The following is a 23031-nucleotide window of genomic DNA, read 5'->3' on the forward strand; positions in this document are numbered from 1 at the left end:
CCATGAGCCTTTGGCTAAGGTTAGCAGAGGGCTAACCTTAGTCTTCTCAATCCCCACATTGGAAAGATATGAGGGAGTTTGGTTTCAGATCTCAAATCTCAAGTCCTTTATTGACACGTGAAGAAACACTCACTAATAAATAATAGTACAAGCTTTTAAAATCAGCAAAACACCTGATATAGTAAATTGTGTAGTTTATGTGCAGGTTGTGTTTGAAGAGCGATTTCAATGTTCAAAATGTGAGTTGAGCAAATGAGTTTTGTTTTGATTGTTCGTCGCTTGCTGTTCATTGCCTTTATGGCTTGTGGAAAATGATGTGGAAGATGAAGCATGGACATTGTTGTATTGTGAAGGCTTAACCAGCAACATTACTATCTGATCGTCATTATTATCTGGCTTGGGATGAATGACCAAAAACTCTGTATCTGAACATATTTCTGTTTAATTAGTGCCTTTTTATATTGTTTATTTCTGAACATATTAACCCCCATCCCTCTTTCTCTCTCCATCTGTTTATTGCCTTCCTCAGCTCTTGGAGTACGTTGGCAAAGGAAAGAGCATCATGGACGTGGGTTTGGCCCAGGCCCGTCAGCCACTCACCACTCGCTGCCATTACTATGAAGTAGAGATCGTTGATGCTGGGGAGAAGTGCTATATTGCCCTGGGCCTGGCAAGAAGGGTGAGCGCTCTAAGAAAAAAAAACAACTTTGCACACACATTCAACACGTAAGAAGTAGGTATTTACACTTTCACACCAGTGACAGCCGTGGCTGGAGGCATTATGTTTTCCGGTTGTCCGACTGTCCATCAGTCCCTACATCCGTCCCATTCTCGTGAACGCGATATCTCATTAACACCTTGAGCAAATTTCTTCAAATTTGGTGCAAACTTCAGCTCAAAGATGAACTGATTAGAATGTGGTGGTCGAAGGTCAAAGCTCGAGGTCACTATGACCTCACAAAACATGTTTTTGGCCATAAGTCAAGAATTCATTATGGCACAATTAAACACAAATGTCTAATATGATAAAATGATAAAGTGATGACATTTTATATCCAAATGGTCAAAGGTCAACTTCACTATGACATCATAATTTCCTGCAAAGACACTTCTGGCCATTATTCAACACGGTAACTCAAGAGCAGAAGGGGAGATTGTGACCATATTTCCTGCAACTTGACTGGTTTGGCGGAGGCATGCAACCGCAAGGCGGTAATTCCAGTTTTTCATTTGGCCCCTACCCCATTTTTCCACCCTGTCATATGTTAGGCAGTCGAGCCCAAGGGATGTGGGGTGCATGAATAAGCCCCCCATTGGCTAATTCTTCCAGTTTACTTTCTGGTCTCCATAGTTCGACAAGTGGTTGAGCTAACAACATACTAATGATGGAAAACCTGAATTGGGAATAAGCAGAGGGGTAACTGGCAGCTCCTCTCCATTTAAAGGTAGGATTCCCCCCATACAAATCACAGTGCATGAAGAAAATATGATGAGTGGCTACACCAATAAAGCCCTTTAAGTGGGCACAGACTGTGTGAAATACAGTCTACTAGTAGTAAACAGCAGTACTGTCATAAGCTTTATTTTCTTTCCCATTATCCAGCAGCTTAGCCATTCTCTTTGGATCTAATGGCCTGCTTTGGGTACATGAAACACTTCCAAGAGGAAAATACAATTAGAGAAATTTTAACACCTCTCATTTGAGCCCTCATTTCTTTTTCCAAAGAATGCACATACGGTTCCCATTTCAGCATTAGCACTGCAGCTCTGCAAGTGACTATTAGCATGTAGACCTGCTTTGAAGAGTAAAACAAACAAACCTGTAGATGTTTGGGCACTGACTAAGAATGATACACACCAAGAGATGCCAAGAGTGAATAAAATAGGGGTTAATATTTCAGTACGCAGCTGCAAGGATGTGAAGTATAAGCAGTAATTTAGGATTTTGCACCAGTTACATGAGGGCTGTTATGAATCCTCCTTACTAAGCTTATAAGGACAGGACTTATAACTTGTCTGATAGATGGATTCTCTCATAAAACCTATTTGTATTACAATTTTACCTAATATTATTCTTCTGACTCAGGAACTATGTCTTCGACAGTATGCGGTTCATGATTTGTGAGTTTTTTACACCCTGTAAGTTTAGCCTCGAAAGGGTTATGAATTTGAAATATTAGTAACTGCCAAAGCCAAGGCCTGTGGAGAGCTGCCAGCACTGTCTGTTCCAGGGTCAAAAACGTTGCTCCTTTTAATAACAAAAATAAATGATGAAACTTGTACAACATCTTTCAAGGTCTCTGAGGCAATTTATATAGAACAGGAACAGAGGGATGCACAGGTCACTGAACGACATGAAGACAAAGAGAGCTGTAGATGCATACAGAGAGGAGTGGCTAAGCAGGAGAGACACACTTACACAGTATGTGTGCGCCCTACTTACAGGTTTCCATTCAAGCTATGTAATTTTAGAAAATTGGTAAATAATTAAAAACTGAATATCATTTTATTGTGGAAGGTCTTGTTAGGGTCGTTGGCTTTTGCAAATTCGTTGATGTCTATGATGAGACAAAAACGAATAAATCTGTAACGCAGACAGCATTTTTCAAAAGAGGATAAAACAGGTTTTGGAAATATTTGTGGAAACAGTTTCTTAGTTTCAGACCTCAGGGAGGGCATTTCCCTTTGGCAGCAATTGAGATCTGGGAACTATTGTTGCTAGAAGACATGCTACCAATTTCTGTGGTTCGATTTCATTCAACATTTGAAAGAACTGTCATGCTGTTAAGTTTGTATTTGCTTGCTAATAGCAATAGCACAAACTCCCACAAGTTATTTCAACTCCTGCTGAGTCTTTGGCAGCTCCTGAACACGCATGTGTTGTGTTCATTTGGCATTATACAAAAAACTCACAGCAACTAGACCTGTACCCTCAGCGCTCTGTACGTTAGCCTGTGATGTGAATCAGAACAGATTAACAGTAACAGAGCAGCGAGTGTCCCTGCTGGTTAACTGCCTGTGTGGTTTCGAAATTGACTTATACAACACACAATACAATGGTACGATGAGTTGTGGAAATTGCATGAATATCATCAATAATAAACACAGAAAACACCATAGTAGATGAGAAGTGTAGTAGATGTAGGCTCATCATTCAGCAGAATAAAGAAACCACTGCCCTATCCGTTTAGTTGATAGTAACACGACAGATTTGTAGCCGAATTTTGGAAGCACTCAACCTCATATATCAGACCTATGGAAATACCCCCATTACATAACATTACATAATACTCATTTAGCTCACCTATAGTTTACTTTTATGTCATGTTCATATATCGTATGTAAAGAACAGTTATGTAAAGATGCTATATAAGGATGTTTTCATAGTCTTATGCAAAATACTTCAGATGTACAATATATTACAATTAGTGCCCGTCCACACAGATATTGCACAAATCACCAACAGTACCATGGTGGTGAGTTGGTACCAAACCCCCCCTGAAGAACAGGAAGGGCTGTCTCTGCAGAAAAATAATAAAACTTGAATGTCTAATTTTTTGTAAATACATTTACACACAAGTACACAAATCAAAACAAACACCTTAATGTTCTTAAAGTAAAAAAAAACATTTTAAATTCAATTCAAAGACTTTAAAGCCTTTAAATCACATTATACTCCAAATATACATCTATTTACTGAATTCTATTCTGTGGCTATAGAGACAAAACGACTTGTATCTAATGGATCCAAACAAACAAGAGAACATGTGCACACACATTCTCTCAGTTAAACACACACAGACATTGCTCCCATGGGTGAGAAAGAAACTGAGTGGTGATAACTCCAGTCCCATTACCTCCTCAGAGTTCCCCTGTCCTTTCTTTTTGCTCCACTACATTTCTCTCTGCATCTGGGTTTCATTATAAAGATATTAAGCTTAAGTCCAGGAGAGGTGATAAAGCAGCAAATTGAAGGGCTTGGATAATGACTGTTTACTCAACAGCAGTCACAAGTTTGCATGCTGGTCTTTTTCACGTAGCATCCCATGGTACGAAAGCAGGCCTGAATATAAACACAAATCCACTCATTAATACCCTGCAGACTGCCAGCTTATTCCTGTCTCTCTCTCTGTCTCTCTCTTTCTGTTTATTGTGGTTCCAGACTGCAGGCTCAACTTTGTACTCAATTTTCCTTACTTTGCAAATCTCTTTCTTCCCTCATGCCAACTCTCCTACCATCTTAACATTTGCAGTAGACAGTCAACTTCTTAAGAAAAGCAACACATTTTTATTTAGGTCTCTGTGTTTGTTTTTAGCCATGCTAGAGGTGAGGGTCTAAGAATGGTTGGCCCACCACTGGGGCCGACTGTGCAGGAATGTATCACTGAAATATCTGAACAGCCATTGGATTGATTGGCTGAAATTTGGATGGGTGAAATCGAGATCCAAAGTGAAGCTGGAATTTCCAAGTTCTGTTTCAGTAAGAAAACCTCCTTCAAAATCCAACTGGCAATTGTAACTATGCGTACATGTAACTACGCTAACACCTAAAAATCCAGCCTCGGAACAGAGCCTTTCTCAACAGTATGTTATGTAGTTCACATCATAAGTCTAGAAGAGGATGGCAGTTTTTTGAAAAACCATCTAATATTGTTACTTATTCAATATATATGTTTTTTTTTAGCTGCCCTTAATGAACACTATTTCCCAGAAGCCTGACAGAGCAGGTGAGTCCATGAGTGAGTCGAGGGGTTGCAGCTCATGCAGATATGTCTGTAACAGCAGGACAGAGAGAACTGATCTTTGTCAAGGTTTTTAGAGAGCAGAGATTACAGCTAGAAAGCTGAAAAAATGAATGAACAAAGCAATGGTGAGCTTTATGGATATGGATGAAATCAAGTGTCTGCACTGCCATTAATCAATGTTTGATCATGGTTTAATCATTGTTTAATGTTTTGTATCAGTGCTGAAGTGGAGCTGATATTTCTTAAAATATTGAAAGTAAAGAAATGCTGAATTAGAGGTTGCAATGAGTTACAGGAGCTAGCATGGACGAGACACCATGACTTCAGCTCTCTATTTGGTTTTCATGGACATTCACCCCTCAGGATGAAATGTAATGATTTCAGTGATCCCTGGGCTCTTCCTTTAGTGCCATCAGCAGGTCAAATTCGTATTTATCCAGTACCTAGATTCACCTTCTAGATACACCGCAAAATAATGACATTTCCATCAGCCTCAGCTACGCTTTGTGTGTACAACTAATTAGAAAGTGATAGCATGCTAACATGCTTTCATTTTCTAGTTCTAATTTTCTAAAAGATGGTCGTTAACATCAGCACATACCTAAGGAAAGCCTGGAAGAGTTGCTAGCGTTGTAGCAGACTCTGAGTCTTGTTTACATGAACATTCATTGTCTAATTTCACTACTTTGTTTTAATTCTGTTCAAAATCCTAATACTTCGAAAGATGTCAAATAAATACAATGTTGAGGTTCAAGATGTTAAAATCAAATTAGCCTCTTAAAAAAAAAAAGGTGGAAGTAAATTGTTGAATCCCCCAAGCTACTGTTGCCAGTTTCCTGTCCAACAGGGAAGTTGCAGGAATTTAGGTTATGTGATAAGTTTGAATGCTTTCTATGTAAGGTAAATGTGTTGTTTTGTATCTTTGTAATCTCAGATCTGTTTTGACCCCACTGCAGTTCCTAGACCTGTCGTGACCTCTCGCTTTCCCTCTCATTCCTCTGAAGATAAGGGTCTTCATGAATGTACAGCATGCATACGCTTGGTAGCACAGTTGTTTTTCATCCGGTACACACACCGGTTGCTAAGCAGTGGGACAAAGAGAGATCTAACCTTAGTTATGAGGTGGAAGAGTGTAGGGGTTAGATGGAAGTAAGTGCGTCTTTGTGTGTATGTGTGTGGGGGTGGGATGGAGGGGTTGGGGAGGTGGGAGGGGGGGTGTTAGTACAAGATAGAAAGTTGGGAGGTAGAAAAATCAAGGGAAGCTATTCAGAATATGAAAAACACAGGAAAAAAGCAGGAAAACCCTCATGTCCTGAAAAACAAACCCTAAAATCCTACAAAAAAGAAAAAGATCATAACCCTGTGGGAGGGTAGGGAAGCGAAGAAGCAGGTAGGGGAGTAGGGTGGAAAATGGAAAGATGGATGGATAGGTGTCATCTTTGTGAAGGAGGAATGAAGGGACTGATATGTAGTTCAGTGGCAGTCAGTATCTGAATGAAACAGATGGTTCTTAGTTCACCCTTGACCTTCTTTCTCTGATGAGTGTATTGGCTCACTCTGTTCTGTTGATGCACATAAACACAGTCATAAAGCAACACACACAAACTAACAGTATGTACTCTTACACACAAACAAGAAATAAAACTGCTCAGGAGACTGGAATGGCAGTGTTTCCTCTGTCCTCGTATGCCCCAGGACCGGGTCCTGGGAACAGCTTTCTTCCTCTTCCTCCTGTGATGCAGCAGACCTACTAACCATTTTTCAGTGCTGCTCCTGTGAACCTGTTTATTCTAACAGGGTCAATTTAGTGTAAAACAAAAGAGCAGTCACTGTGCCAAGGCCTCTGATCTGGAAGCTACAGAACACACAGCACAACAACAATGTACAAGGTCCTACTTGGTATAACTTAAGAATAGAGCTGCAACAATGAGTCAGTTATTTGATTCATTCAGTCAGTTGCTAGAAAATAAATGCAACTATTTTTATAATAGTGATTAATAAACTTTTAGTCTTTTTGAAGCAAAAATGCCAACTAATAAAATTTTCAGCTTCTCTTGACTGTTGGTTGGACAAAGTAAGACATTTAAAGATGTCACCCTTATAAAATTATAACAGGCATATTTCACTATTTTCTGTCATTTCAGATACAACACGATTAAGCAATTAATTGAGAAAATATTTGGGGAACATAGATTGATTGATAAATTAAATATTTGTTTGTTGCAGCCTGACTTAATATGATAATAATCCCAGGAACTATCAGCCACAGGAACTCAATGTCAAGAAGTACACAATGGCCTAAAAATTGTAGATTATGTCAATTGGATTGATAATGGATTTAGAATGACCATGTGGTTTCAGATGTAATTTTTGCACGAGATACCACCACCAAAGTTATCATAACATTCATAATTTATTATGGTGTAACTGATGATTAAATATAGTGCAAAGGTGGAAAGGGAGGTTGAAAGTGTCAGAAAGACAAGATATTTAGCTGGTGTGGCTGTAGGGAAGGCAAGGTCGTGGGTCCAGAGACTGAAATAATCTCAACACTATTTGAAGGATTATTATGAAATTCAGTATAGATATTCATGGTCCCCAGACACTTAATTCAAATGATTGTGGTGATCCCTGAACTTTTTCTCTAGTACCACCAGCGAGTAGAGATGTTTGGTTTTGGTTGAAATATTTAAAAAATTATTGGATGGATTGCAATGAAGTTTGGTGCAGACATTCATGTTCCCAATATGATAATTTGCACTAACTTTGGTGATCCCCTGACTTTCATCCAGCATCATTGTCAGGTCAAAATTTTAATTTGTCCTCACTGGTGGACAAACTATCTAATAGTGTTTCTAATTTGCCTCAGAGAAATGTTGGCACTTCTTTATGGCAATTTCTTGTTACTTAAAGAGTTTGAAAAGTGCAGGGGGGCAGCTGACATGTACACCGATATATCTACGATGAGCTGATACTGGCTGATATATTGGCCTGGCAGATTTTATCAGTGTAGCTCTAATGCTGGCACTGGTATTTAGCTCAGAGAACGGAGTTTCTCGCATGGACATAGACTGTTAATCTTCTTTTGAGAAAGTCTTTTCTTACATTCAATGAGCTCCCTCTACCAGGTCATAATACTGATATTAGTAACAACTGTTTCTTTGCAGTCTGAATTCTGTGATCCTGTAGCAGTGTGTGTTTTTGACTGGTTCAGCAGTATGACCCTTAATAGTTCCTAGGTCATTGGACAGTACTACCTCTGAAGCAAGTGACTTTTTGGGATGGGGACATGAACCTCAGCTCTAGTCTCTCAATCACTATTGGACCTAGGTTGCTGCGTTTGAAAAGCACATAGTACCAAACTGACTACTTTAAAATGTTCATCAAAAGATTTATAGTATTAAAGTTTGCAGATCCCATAAGGACGATTTGTGGTTGGGGACACAAACTTAGTAGTGTATCAGTTTTATCTGTTTGTATCGAGAAAGCAGTTGCATCAGTAAAAAGTGGTGGACATGCCCAAACACATACGCACAGATGGGCTGTTGTTCTCCTCTCTCCAGTCAGATTATCAGCTAATGTCAGACAGTTGCTGTTATCGTGTGGGGAGCTAGAGGTTTTAGCCTGATGACACAAGGTTATACAAACAGACCTGCATTAGATCCCTACACAGTTTCTGCCCAGCCCCTATAGGTGAGGTTGTGTGGGCACGTACAAACAGAAACACACCACTTTCCCTCCTTACAAACTGTACCTTCAGCACACACACACACACCCATACACTCACATCCATGGTAATTCATGGCTTAAGTTATATTTTTAGATAGCTCTGTGATATGCCAGTTTGATAGGTGCAGTAGATGATGGGTATCTGCTTCCTTATGGTTTTCCTCGCGGCCCGCACCTTTCCGCTTGGTATTCTTTCAGACTTGTTTACTCTGCCACAGTGTGGAAATGCAGGCTGCTCTGATGAAATCGGCGTAGCAGCTGTGGATCTGATATTGCAGGCCTTTGCTCTGCCATGCTATGGACGCAACGGCAGCGTTTGTTGTTCTTAGAAGTAGCTTGCATTTCACTGATGGCTTCTGCAGGCCAGTGGGGGTATTGACAATGTTTCGAAAGTGTACGTGAAAATGGACCAGCTGGTTAACGGGGCTTTCAGTCTAAAATGCATTCCATCATATTTTGATAGAGAGGTGAAGGTGTGACTTAATGGTGCCACCGCTGATTGAAAAACATAAATCACAGCAGCTGTTGCAATTCCCAAACCACAATAGGCTGGAATGTTTCTTTTATCAGAGATGAGCTGTTCCAGGTCCCACAAAACAAATCTTATTACTCTCTTGTTTTTACACTGTCAGATTGTTTTTTTTTGTACTTAGACATCCATGATTAACACTGACTACTTGTGTAGTGTATTTCTCTTCTACCTCAGCTGCTATTAAAACAGAAATTTGGATTGCCCCACATAACTTTCAGGTGTAGCAATCGCAGTATGACAAATTAATTTGAGGGCAAAAGTGTGCTGTTTGTTGCCTGTCAGCTGTTTGCTGACTTCTGTGAAAACAATAATCGGAGTCTTAAATATGCACTTGATGGCTTCATACATGATATTGTGCTAGAGACTGAAGATAAAGCTATATGTTCCAGAAAAAGCTCATTACCACTTCTAGATCTATGTAGAAGTCATGGACATTAAGAAACAGCATTGTGGGGCGCCCTGGTGGCTCACCTGGTACAACGCGTACCTTAAAGGCTTAGTCCTAACCACAGCGGCCCAGGTTTGAGTCCAACCTGTGGCCCTTTGCTGCCTCTCATCCCCTCCCTCTCTCTCCCTAACTTTCCGCTCTCTCTCTCTCTCTCTCTCTCTCTCTCTCTCTCTATCACTATGGATATCAAAATAAAGGCAAAAAACAAAAAAGAAATTACTATTATATCACAGTGCTGGTTAGTCTGACTATTGCAAGTATGATAACAAACTTTGTTCTAATACAACCCTATTTGGCTGCTTAGACTTTCTGTGACCCTCTAACAGGTCTTAAGCTGTTTGGTTCTGCTAAAGCAGTTGGGTTCATGTTAGGAAAGGTTAATGTTAGTTTGGACCTGCTGGAGTGAATGAACTTGAATGGTGCTATATGAGAAGTCAGGGGATCATGAACCATGAACGTCTTCCACCAAATTATATGGTATCCCAGTCAGCAGTGGTGAAGACCTTTCACTCTGAACCACAACTGTCAATCTGCTGGTGGCGCTAAAGTAAATGTCAGGGGATGAAAGTCTGTAGGTTTCATCCTCCGGAGACCATGAATGACAGTACAAAATTTTACAGCAATCCATCCAATGGTTGTTGAAATATTTCAGTGTGGACCAAAGAAGTCAGCTGTTCGACCAACCAGATACTGTACTATCCAGATGCTGAAATATTGTAAAGCTGCAGTTTGTAGAGAAGGAAGTGCTGGTTGAGTTTTTCTAACTGACAACATGTTTGTTTGATGGATAGAGCACACTGAGTAGATGTTTTGCATTAGAGATGATGGACACAATTACCAAGAAGACAGCTATGAAAACATGCATTTAACAGTTGATCCATTTATCAGACGCAAGTCTGCGGTTCACATTAAAGCACTATAAATCCATCCCTTATTTGTTTAGCCGTTCCTGATGTTGTCTTATTTCAGTGTTCCTCCAAATCACTGATCAGATCCGAGTCCGTGATAATCAATCAGGGAACAAACACCCAGACGTTCCTCTTCTCCTTGTGGAGATGAAGCCCACATGCCAGTCAGCGTGAGGAATCCTCAAGCTTGTGGTTGAGACAAGGGGGAAGAAGAGCAGACTTGGCGGATCAAGGGGTTTCAGGCTTGGAGCAGTAGCTGCATTCCTCCATGTCTCTCTGTCTTCCTCTGCTGATGTCTCACTCTGTCCTTCTCTCGCTCTCCCGCTTTCCCCCCATCCATCTCCATTTCCTGCTCCTCAATCCCCAACGGGGTTGTCAGACATGATTGCTGATGTTTCCCCGATGTCCTGGCCATGCTACACTCTGTCTGCCTGGCCCGACCAAGCTGCTGTCCGCTGTGTCCCCATTACTCATTTCTCTCCACCACACAGGTGCTAATAGTAATAATTTAATCTGCCTTACTTTGCTTATGAGCAGTGAAAAGGCTCTTCAGTCTCTGCCTCAGTCATCAGGTTGACTTTCAGGTTGAATTTCTTTTTTGGATGTCATAGTGGTCATATGTCTGATTTCTTAGACTTGATGAAAATGAGAGGTCTTTTTTGCCTTTTTTGCCTGTTAATACTAACTGAAAAGTATGCATCAAAGAGAGTTTACCTGCAAGAGAGAATGTGAACAAGAAACCATTTAGAAGACACAGTCTACCGAGAGATGAAAGAGAAGCATAATGTCATTGCCCTCCTCCTCGTCCTTCCTTTCTTGTTCAGTATTGTGTTTCTACAGTAATGGAGGTGCAGCCTAGAAGACAGATAAAAATCTCTGGTAATTACCTCTGAGTCATGCTCTGATCTAATCCGAAAGTTGGCCCACTGGTTATTTCTGTTGGCATCGTGAAACCTGGAGAAAGACATACATACTGTACATGCAGACAGATGTAGTGAGAGACAAACATATCGTCAGCTCTGAGAGAAGTAGCAGACACTGACAGATATCCAGAACAGAGGGGGAAACGGAAAGAAATCCTCACAGTCATTAACATGTTAACATGGGTAAAGGAATGCAGCAACCTGATCGAAACTTGCACTGGTTATAATACAGAGCAACACTGGGAAACACAGTACTGGCTTTGTACTTTAGAGTTGATTTAAAGTTGGTCATGTTCAGTTGAATTATGTATATACAGGGCGTTCAAGAAGTATTCAGACCCCTTCACTTTTTTCACATTTTGTTATGTTGCAGTCTTATGCTAAAATCGTCATCAGTCTACACGCACTACCCCACAATGACAAAGCAAAAATAGAAATTTAGAATTTTTATCAAAAAGGTAAAACTGAAACATCACATTGACAGAAGTATTCAGACCCTTTACCCAACTAAGTACCCTTTTTAGTACTTAGTTGAAACATCTTTGGCAGCGATTACAGATTTGAGGACAGCCATTTTCAGGTCTCTCCAGAGGTGTTGGATTGGCTTCATGTCAAAGATCTGGTTGGGACAGAGTTGTCACTCTTGCATTGTCTTGGCTGTGTGCTTAGGGTCATTGTCCCATTGGAAGGTGAACCTTCGGCCCAGTCTGAGATCCTGAGCGCTCTGGACCAGGTTTTCATTAAAGGAACTATCTCTTAGAGCTATACAAAGGCAACTGGACTTGCTTAAGGTTCTTGAAGACCTTTGATGGGTGTCTTTCTGGAAGTTCCTCCCATCTCCACAAAGGATCTCTGGAGCTCAGCCAGAGTGAGCATCAAGTTCTTGGTCACCTCTCTTACCAAAGCCCTTCTCTCCTGATTGCTCAGTTTGGCTGGGCGTCCAGCTCAAGGAAGAGTCTTAGTTGTTCTTCCATTTAAGAATTATGGAGGCCAGTGTGCTCTTGGGAACTTTAAATGCAGCAGAATCTTTTTTGTATCCTTCACAGATCTCTGCCTTTTTTAGTTTTTGAGTGAGCAAAAACCTGCATGTTCTTGACTGTCCATATCACATAGGTTTAAAACCAATCATGTAAACTGAGACTGTGTATTTTTGACCTGTGTATCTGTTGTTGTCTGTGCAGGACTACCCAAGGAACAGACATCCGGGATGGAGTAGAGGGTCAGTGGCTTACCATGCAGGTGAGATTTCAACCTTATTCTTCTCTTTGTCTTTCTTTCTTTTGTATAAGTGTGTGTGCTATTTCCTTTGTGCATGTGGAATTCCCCTGTAGTCTTGTTTCAATGAAATACATGAATCGGATATACTTCCTCTAAAGCATCTATCTGCTGCCTTTAGATGCAAACATCACAGGGCACCGCCTCAGCTGGATGTTAAGGTGCCTAGCACAAACAGAGATCAAGGAGGATTGCAGGTAGATGAAAAGGACAGAAGGCAGATAAAAGAGACGGTGACAGCATCAGAAAAAGGAGGAGGATCAAATCTCCATCTCTTTCTGTGGGAGTTTGTGGATCTAAATATCTCTCTAAGTGATGAACCAAAAAGACACACAAAAAAATTGAGTTATCTTTATCTTCCCATGCTTCCACACACACGTTCAGTCTTGGTTGTTTGTGACCACAGGCCTGTGAGCATTATCTGCACAGGCATCTGCACAAACCCCCCTACAGCACCCATTCCAGGCCTCAGCATCCCTCGCTATCAGTGCTAAGAGATTAGCTATCAAACGCTGCTGCCATGATATGAGAATAGCGGCAGCTACAGTAGGTAGGTGGTTGTTATTACACCGTACAAGCTACGGTGGGTAGCTGAGTCTTTATCTGGAAATCCACTGTCACAGTCAAGATCTTGTTAGTCCTTATCTGAGTGAAGCAGTTAGGAGCTTGCTGGCTTTTATCAACATTATTTTGGTCGTCTGAAGTATCCCATTGTTAATCTCTCTCACAGGAGATTTCAGCTGCTCTTACTCTGAATGATTCACACGCCACAAATGCCATTTTTTTGTCTATGTTTTTCCACCAGGAAATGTGTATGAATTTATTTTTAGAGGAAGGTTTATATACTTTCTTCCAGTTGACCTCTAAATCAGCTATCAAAACACATTTTCTTGTTCACTCCGCACATTCCATTCATGTTTCGAGTTGATGTTTATAGTCCTAAATCCCCGTATCCCTTTGCAGATTCCATTTATACTTGAGATACATTAATAATAATAACAGTTGATGCTGGGTGTCCTGCCGGGGTCTGCGGATGATGCCTCATTGCTGAGTGACAGACGAGACCAGTCATTCACAGAGGCTCACCATGCCAGTCCCAGAGGTCTAGCGCTGCGGTCTGCCTGGTTTGGCTGCTGTGCGTTGGACACCACAGAAATGTGCACGCCCCAGCACAGCTCCCATTAATCTTATTTGTTAGAGACTAAAATGATGTATGTGGTTTTCCACGCTGTGTGTATGAGGTTTGCCTTCCCATGCTTGGGTTAAAGTGCAGGGTCTGATCCAGCTACTTAAAATCAACAGCCGGGGCCTCTTCTTCACGTCTCCCCTCGTCCCTGTACGCATTTGAGATTTTCACTGAACAGCTGAGGAGCCTCAAGAATTTAAGGCCGATGCTCTTTGGCAGGATGACAAAAACTTAATGTATACATAGTGTTATATACACCAGGTCATACAACCACAGCAGAAATTGCTGTAAGAACAAATTACTTCTGCTTTGTTACCTTGGTTTTCCTGCTCGGTGCGAGCCAAGAAAGCTGTTCCTATGACAAGTGGTGCCTCTGTTTATTAGCATTAATGGTTAGTTTTTGTATTTGACCTTAGTATTGAAAAGGGCAAATATGTGCCAGGATATTCTTGGCAGGTGTTAGCTTCATATAGACTGTGTAAACTCACTGTTGTATCATTATCGTACCCCATGCTGTTGGTTAGTCCACTGTGAGTATTTGTAATGGTTTTATCGTTACCGTGGCTTAAGATAGGTTCTCGAGTTATATTATGCAGCCTGGAGGCAAATACATAAATTACATAATGATTCAGTGCAACGTTCGTCCTTTTCTTATTTATACTGTGCATGTACAGTTTGACTACTGAGCTCTGTTTCTGTCACCTTGATTTATGCTGCGTTGTGTTGGGCACGTGACCAGTGTTGACCTGGATCACATGAGATGTGTATTACTGACTTTTGAGGTTGTTATTTTACTTCATATCCAGATATATTCCAGTTATATACACAAATGCCTGCCAACCCTATCGCTACTCCTTTGTATAGCTTATATAGTTTGAGAGTTCTTTGGCCTGAGCTGGTGTTACTACCAGTGTTTGTATTGGGAGCTGGCCCAGCGCGGACCTCCATCCTGTGTGTTGGCTCACGTTGGCTCCGCAAGTTAATGGGCCATGGGGCACTGCGGGCCCCTGTGGGCCCCTGTGGGCCCTATCAGGAGCAACCAGCCATCCAACCAGTGAGTGCTCCTCAGCAAGCCTCATTAACCCTGTCACCCCCTCCACACCCCCATCAGTGACTCACACGTGCTATGACTCAACACCCGCAGCTGAAGGTTGTGCCCCACCACCACCGCCACCATCCATCCCTCACCACCAAGCCAACACAAGATAATAGGGCTCAGTCTAACTTCTATGTTGTATATCAGTGACAGGATCTAATCTGATTCCAGCTCAGGTTCTACAAAAACAATTATTCAATAGCAATATGTTGTGCAGGGCGATAATATCATCTTCTTACCTAATGGGACAAAAATGGATTTGGATGACGTCGTCTCTGTAACACTTACAGGCACAAGGAGGTTCAGGTAAATGCACGTTACAGCCAGATGAACTGAGCATGTGCCCAGACCATGTGTCTGTACTGTGGGTGTCACCACACAACTAAAGGAATCAGGGCTGCAAGTAATGAATATTTTCATTATTCACTAATCTACAGATTATTTCCTCCATTAATCGATTAATTAATTATTTGCTTTGTTAAATATAAGATAATAATAGGGAAATTGCTCATCGCAATTGTCTGACCAGCAGTCCAAGAAAAGCCACTCTTTACACTGGAGAAACTGGAACGAGAGACTTTTTGGTATTTTTGCATAAAAAATTACTTGGATCAGTCAATTACCATAATGACTGACGGTTAAGTTTTTAACTTTTCTTATCATTTACTTAAGTTTAAATCAATTAACAATATAATTTTGTTGTATGTCTCATCAGCACCAACGTACAGGCTACAGCCAGTACAGAAGACAGTAACTGCACCAGTACCATGTACCTGTAGAGTCTGTAGTGCCTCATGGCCCGGAAAATCTGCTGCTCATGCTGCACCACTTCATTCTGCAGTAGGTCCGACCGAAGATTATTTAAATGTACTGTGCATATACATAATAGCTGGGGCCTGGCAAATGGGCCCAGGAAGTAAACTGTATATTATATATGAACAGCTTAACACTTTGTTAGTGATAAACTCACATGGCAGCTGCAGATGGAATTTATAGTAAATTCTCATGAACATGTGTGGAATCATGGAAGAATATAAATATTTTGTTTTAATTTTTCATGTTTTAGGAGTCTGTGTAGTCATTGTTCCCTGGGCAGGGAAGCCCAGTCTTTTCCAGACAAACTCTCATGTTACGAGAAAGCCTGTTTTCCTATTCCCAGCTGGTCTCAGTCCTCAGCCAGGTTCTCTTAGCTGGAGCCACAGAGCCTCCTGCCCTTTCCTCCTGTGGGCCAGACTCCAAACCCTAAAATCAGATCCAGTTTTCACCCTCTTGTTGCTCCAAGGATGAACCTTAAATCCAGCACCTGGTGGCGGTCAAGGTCTCTGTTATTCTTACCAACAAATGCCTCACTCTTATCATCTGGACTTTTGCATTAACACCATCACCAGGTTCCTGCTCCATCACTAGCCTCGGAGCCAAACATTGGTCAACACCTCTTTGCTAATTTTAAACTTTCTAGTCTCCAACACAAATTTTAACATTTTCCGCCACATCCTAGCTCCAAATTGAGCCTGCTTCCCGTATATCGATTTCCACCCTTTTTAGTACCAAAGCACACTTGAAAAAAAGCAACAGAACTATTATTGTATGCTCAAAAACAAAAATAGCCTCAGACAGCTGCCTCCCAGAATGAATTTTACTTTCTACTAGAACAAACAGACTTTTTTATGACAAGATTATTTAAACTTTTACCATGCAGAACATTTTATAATTTAATGCTGCAACTAATTTATTTTCATTGTCTATTAATGAATAGTTTATTTCTTCCAAGTAATTGATTAAACTCATGGACACTCCACCGACTTTACACATGAAGTTCAGTTAATTTGTATTGAAGAGTAATACTCAGCCAATGAAAGCAGTTGTGTGATCTCTTGAGTTTAAAAAAAGACGAGCGGCATTTAGGAGGTAGTGGGATGATGTTTGGAACTTGACCTGTATTAGTGACTAAAAGTCCTACAGCTTTAGTTGTAACCACTCTTTGTTTTTGTTTTTTTAAGTCTGTGGCTTGTGAGTCTCCCAAATGTATTGAAGTACAATACTACATTTCTGGAGTGGCTTGTTTAATCTACAAAATGTCAGAAAACAGTGAAAATCATCACAAGTGCCCAGATCTTTTTTTTTTTGTCTCATTAACTGTCATTTTCAATCTGCAGTGAAATATAAAACAGATAGAAAATTGAGAATCTGTGAGCAGAGAATGTATTGCTTAATAAATGAGTTAAATTGATTATCAAAATTGTTGGTAATTAATTTTTTTAAAACTGTTTCAGCCTAAATGTCATTATGTATTAAATACACAGGACACTCATGAAAGAAACAGTAGTAAACACTAAACAGAAAAGAGTTTGTGTGTTTACAGACATTTGTTTAAAGTAAGTAAAGTAAAAGTTTTTTTTAAAACATAATTAAAAGCTTGTCAATGAATTTTGTATTGTATGATTGTAGTTTGAGTCAATGGATCTATAAATACAATGTAATAAGAAAAAGTGCTCCAGTTCCTCATTGCTTTAGGTAACATCCCTCCAGCCCCAGCCCTTTATGCTCCACCAGGCTTTTCCTGCTTGTACTGTCCCGGTCAACTAGCTCCATCCATAGGCCCAAACCTGGACTTCCACACCGCAGCTCACCTCCAGCGCCAGTCCTTGTCACTCTCCAAAGGCCGGGCTCTGCTATTTTTAGCCACGCTGCGCCTGTGCCGGCGTGGCTCCACTGTTTGCCTGGTGTGTGGTGTTGTGACAAGGGCCCGCATGGGAGCCGTAATGATACAGTGTCTCCGTCTCCCTCCTGGTGCTCAGATAGAGATTGTTTAAACAGTATCCTGAGCCGGGGACGGGTCCCATGACAACTCCATAAATATTTACCAGCAGCAGCCACGCCGCTTCGCTTGAGGAGAGCTCGTCTGCAGGCTACCTCTGCAATGTTTTTCTTTTGCCCTTTTTTTCCATTGTTGTCTCTCGCAACTGTAGTATGTGTTGTTTTGATGATTTCCTTTGGATGTTGTCGATGTCTTTTTTTTTTTTCTGCTAGCTCTGCTTTCACCTTTACACATCATCATCTGACTGGAATGTCAGGATGTCCTGTATGTTAGTGCTACATTGCATGTACACATGTTGCACATTGTGGTAAATACATTAAACGTGAAGTTCAGCAATGACACACATAACAGAAAAGCAAAAATGACCTCACACAGGTCTTGAAACGATTTAAAAAGTCTCCTCAACCGGGTTTAATTTAATTTAGAAAATATTTCCTCTTGCGCGCTGGTGGTAGTAATGTTAGTTGTAAAACATTTTTGTATGTGTATACACTTATAAACTGAAAGAGGGATTGTTGTGACAGTGGATTGCGCTACAGGAGGCTGTTCAGTCCTTTCTTGCGGAGTTTCAATCAGCACCATCAGGGGTCTGTTCAACAAAAGCGATTTGCAAGCACTACTTACACGTAGGTCGCAATTAGTGACAGCGTCCTGTTTACAAATGACTGTCACATGCAAATGGCTTGTAGTCACCTGCAAATAAATTTGTGTCCTGCTCTCGCCTGTTCATGCATGGGTCCCAAGTATGGTGTTTCTTTTGATTAGTTGAACATGTCAAGGTTGCTGCTGGAGGAAGTGATCACATATTGCAAGTAGCAGCTTGTATGTTTCTGATTTGGTGAAACGGGCCCCAGGCCTATAGCAAACACTGTCGCTACAGCAGCTACAGCAGCTATGAAGCTCATTGCTTCATAATGGACAAGTGTTGCTTTTAGCTAAAAGCTGAAACAAACTTAAATTAATTGATCATTTTTAATTGGTTAAACCATTAATCATTTTTATGCCACATATCTGTTCCAGGTCGCATTAATTTAATTCATCACATCATTAGGATTTAATGTTATATACTATGTGATATAACAATAAATATCTATAGGCCATTTTGATTGTGAAAACAGGTATTTATTTGCACTCTATGTGGTATTAAATTAAATCTAACTTGGAGGAACTCTGCTCACAGGTTAACAAACATAGTTCTGTCTCACTCCTCTTCTCTGACAGACGATGGGAAGATCTTTCACGGCAGCGGGGTCGGAGACGCTTTTGGTCCTCGCTGTTTCAAAGGTGACATCATGGGCTGCGGCATCATGTTCCCACGAGACTACATCCTGGATGGAGAAGGTGAGGGCACCGGGTTCAGGTGGTACAATTACACTGTCATTCATTAAAGCGGGTTGACATGTTCGTGGGAGGTTTCGCTCTTAAACCTGATTACCGTGGTTTAGCATAAGACAGTTGCTGCAACAGTCGGTATTAACAGAGTTCATTGTGGGAAAGAAACTGGATGTGAACCAAGGTCCCCCGCATGGAAAACTGAGCAGTCACTGAAAGGCAAAATTTTTATCCCCCATCCTTTCCAAGAGAGACAAATATGGACTTTCCTGATCTCAGGTGATGTCAGTGCATCAGTTTCAAATAACCAAACATGTAATAACAATTCAGAAGTACTGCAATAATCAAATTTACAGACAGCACAAGACAGCATCTAATGTCATCTGACCTTACGAGGGCCCACTAATAAGGCTACACATCTCATTTTGTGGTATTAATGAACATGTTTTGCAGTCTTCCTCCTCCACACTGTGTTACTTCGCTTGGTATTTCATCAGTTAATAAACCTGTGGCTCAGTGTCTCCTCCGCTCTGCTCTGCTTGCACATGAATGCCTTTCTCTCAAACACGCTGTGCTCCATTTTTGTCCTCAGGTGACATGGACGACTGGGAGCGGCTGGAGGTCCGTCCGGGTCACGCAGGTGTCCAGAACGTTCTGTACCTCAACGATGAAGAGGAGGAAGAGGAAGATGGGGAAGAGGCAGAGCAGGGACAGGAGGGAAGGAAGGTCACGGTGAGGAATACTCTAACACAGCTGCTTTAACTCGCTACACATACATGTATTGTACACACAGTTTATTTTGCATGGCCATTAGGGGGCAGTGTAACAAGCTGTAACACATACTTGACAAATCATCATCTCATAAATCGAGTCTGGCAGACTTAGTGAAGAGTTTCTTATATAGACATGCAGCCGACAGAGCAACATCAGGATCCATCTGGACTAATGAATGTTGCATTGAATCACTTTAGCTGGGATTTGGTCTCCGCCAACTCCTGAGGGAAATTTCTGGCTCTTTAGCTGCTAAATTCTGCTAAATTCTTCATTGTGCTCACAAACTAGTCACTGTTGTTTGGTGCTAAGCAGGCAGTGAGCAGAGGGTTTTCATCAGAGCTTTTTTGCTGGGAACATCATACATGTGGAGATGACAACAGAGGATAACAGTGGGTTACAGTTTTTACAGCATGAGCTCTGTTTTAAAAGCTTGTTACTGGGTCTGTAATGCTACACTCATGTCATTGTTCAGACTGTAATTTCTCACAGCTACAGACATGTCGACAAATATGTGGCAAAATGGCTGCAAAGTAAAATCCAGTTTTAACACTGACACCATCAATTCAACAAATTTAGAAGGAATCATTAACTGTTTGTGTCTGATTTTCACTACACTACTACCGCAACAGATAAGTAACTGAACAAATGTGAACATTAGGGGTTAAAATTATGTGTGACCGCTCCCGAGCCGGAATTGGGGGCGGATTTCCTGAACATCCTATTCTACTGAGTTTCTGTGAATGCAGCAGAAGCAGCCAGATTAACCTGGAGATTTTGAAGAGTAAATTGAAACTACGTTAAAATGTTTAGGAGACAATTTATAGGATAAAACTGTATATCTATACAGGTAAGTACAATACATAGTCAGGGGGAGGTATATGGAGATGCTTTAAAGTGCAGCATCACAACAGTCAAACTTTAAGCTACAGATGGACACATCCTTACATCTCCATTCTGTTTATACAGTGTCTATATCCTAAATAGCCAAAGTGTTATGAAATTATATTTGTGCATCAGTCCTGAGTCTGACATTTTGAGCATGAAGAAAAGATTTTTTGAAAGCACATAGATTATTATCTATTGGCTTTGGGGTGTTAATAATAATGCAAAATATCTCCATACACGACTCTTTTCGACAAGAATGCAGTGGACCTGTTGCTGCACCTGCACTTGCCATCGCCTTTCCACGTGTTGTTGTCGTCGTCGTCATCGTCAGACTAGAACTCTTGCTGGGTTGTTATGCTGCTCCCCAAGAATCACATGTCCAATACCTACAACATGTACGACATCTACAGTACCTCCAGTACCTGTGATGGTGTAGAAAAAAAAGTAGAGTCACGTTTTCCGAATTTTGGCATCGACTTGGTACCGAAGTTTTTGGCGCTAGTGGTATCCCTGGTTACACTGTGCCACAATCTGTGCCAGCCAATCTTGAAAATGTATTTTTGATTGCCTCATTAAAACTATTAGTTACAAGAGGAGTAGAGAAGCACTGGGAGAATGGTAAGTCGACTCTCCACAGTCACATTTATATAGTTTATAAAGCTTTGTTACATATCTGGTTTTTATCAACGTTTGTGAAATTACATTTTTAAGTTTAGTTCTGTAATTTATTAGCTTGCAATCAAGCTATCTTGGTAGGTAGCTAGCTGACCACTGCTTGATAAGTAGTCAATCAGCCTGATAAACAAACTAAGCTAAACCAAGGCACTCTAATAATCATTAATGTAGTTCCTTAAAAAAGGCCTGACTTGATTATAATATTTATAAAGCCAGCTGACTTACTAATTACTAACCACCAGACAGGATGCTTTTAAAATGAGGTGTGACACACACAGTGCAACAAAATCACATGATGGATTTACAGCAGATTGATTTAAAGTTGAGTTGTTTTAAAGGAACTACATTAAGAGTTGAAGCACAAATAAAATGCAAGGTGCCCTGTGGATTTTTTTCTTATTTATTTCTCATCTTATTTTGTTCCTGTTTACATTCACTGTTACTCACCACAGCATGTTTTGTGTATCCGAGAGGACTAACAAACGCACTAAATGCATTTCCAGACAAATTTTCGAAGCATTTTAAAAACTGCATTGTTTACATCCATGATTAATTGCTAGCAGTCTTCTCCTTCACTCCTTTGTGGGCACATTGCTGTGTTTCTTGGCTCGTTACTGCCACCTGTAGATCAGTGGGAGAGTCTGTCTTGTCGCGTACGTGCTCTGTGCGCACAGGAACAACCAGAGACCCACCTGTAACAACATTATGCTCTATCACTATCAGTGTTCAAAAAAACTCCATGACGTACCGTTAATATATATTACTTTTTTTTTTTGCCAACTCTTCATGGAGTGCACTACACAGCAGGATAACAGCAATTATTTTACATGACTTACAAGGGCAGAAACTTCAGCGACTTGCATCATAATGATTGACCTCATATTCTGGTGTAACATGGCTCCTGTGAGACCGTCACTGTGATCTTTATATGGCAATCCACACAAGCGGCCAATCTCACTGAACCTCACTGTAATGTTCAACACTGTGCAAAAGTTTTAGGCTCTTTTAGATGTTTAGATTCTTATCCATCACACAACACCATCAGCGAGGCGTCAGATTGAGTCCAAAGGAGCCCAAACACACAGCCGGATTCATAAAGAACTATCCTCAGAGACAAGACGAACAAGGAGTCCTGCAACAGATGGCTAGACCTCCGCAGAGCGCTGATCTCAACATCATAGAGTCAGTCAGGGATTACATGAAGAGACAGAAGACACCGAGACTAAATCCTAAATCCACAGAAAAACTGTGGCAGGTTCTCAAAGGTGACTGGAACAACTTACCTGCCAGATACCTGAAAAACTGAGAACTGATGTTGTTTTAAAGGCAGAAGGTGGTCACACCAGATACTGATTTGATTATTTTCTGTTTATTGCTCTTTGCATGAAGTCATTAGATAATTAAAAGCTATTTCTGGCATTATTTTTGAAAGCATTAGTGTCTAAAACTTCAGCACAGCACTCGCTAATCATCTAACCGCTTCATGCTCAAACCGTTGTTTGTTTGTGATGGTTTTAATTACTGCGGTTTCACTTTGTCTTGACTCATAGCTGCCGGGCAAACTTGCCTGTGCAGTTGTGCAAGCAGAGGCCACGGAGGTCATTGAGCGGGTGTGAGAGCACGCGGTACTGAAACCCAAGTGGGTGAGAATAGAACAGGCCGAATCATAATCCAGGGATTTGTCAATATTTATTCAGCAGGACAT

At 40.9% G+C, this 23031-nt stretch overlaps 1 protein-coding gene across 1 annotated transcript in view; it reads left to right on the plus strand.

Moving 5' to 3' along the window:
* The window catches only part of LOC111234969 (SPRY domain-containing protein 3-like), a 55920-nt gene that overhangs the window by 27221 nt on the left and 5668 nt on the right, over positions 1 to 23031 (plus strand). Inside the window, exons 7-10 of the mRNA XM_022763226.1 lie at positions 530 to 679; positions 12467 to 12524; positions 18882 to 19001; positions 19585 to 19724. Coding sequence (XP_022618947.1) covers positions 530 to 679; positions 12467 to 12524; positions 18882 to 19001; positions 19585 to 19724 — 468 coding nt within the window. The remainder of the gene's footprint in view (positions 1 to 529; positions 680 to 12466; positions 12525 to 18881; positions 19002 to 19584; positions 19725 to 23031) is intronic.

The sequence above is a fragment of the Seriola dumerili genome, unplaced genomic scaffold (genome assembly GCF_002260705.1).
Source record: "Seriola dumerili isolate Sdu_G_001 unplaced genomic scaffold, Sdu_1.0 BDQW01000468.1, whole genome shotgun sequence".
Classification (NCBI taxonomy): domain Eukaryota; kingdom Metazoa; phylum Chordata; class Actinopteri; order Carangiformes; family Carangidae; genus Seriola; species Seriola dumerili.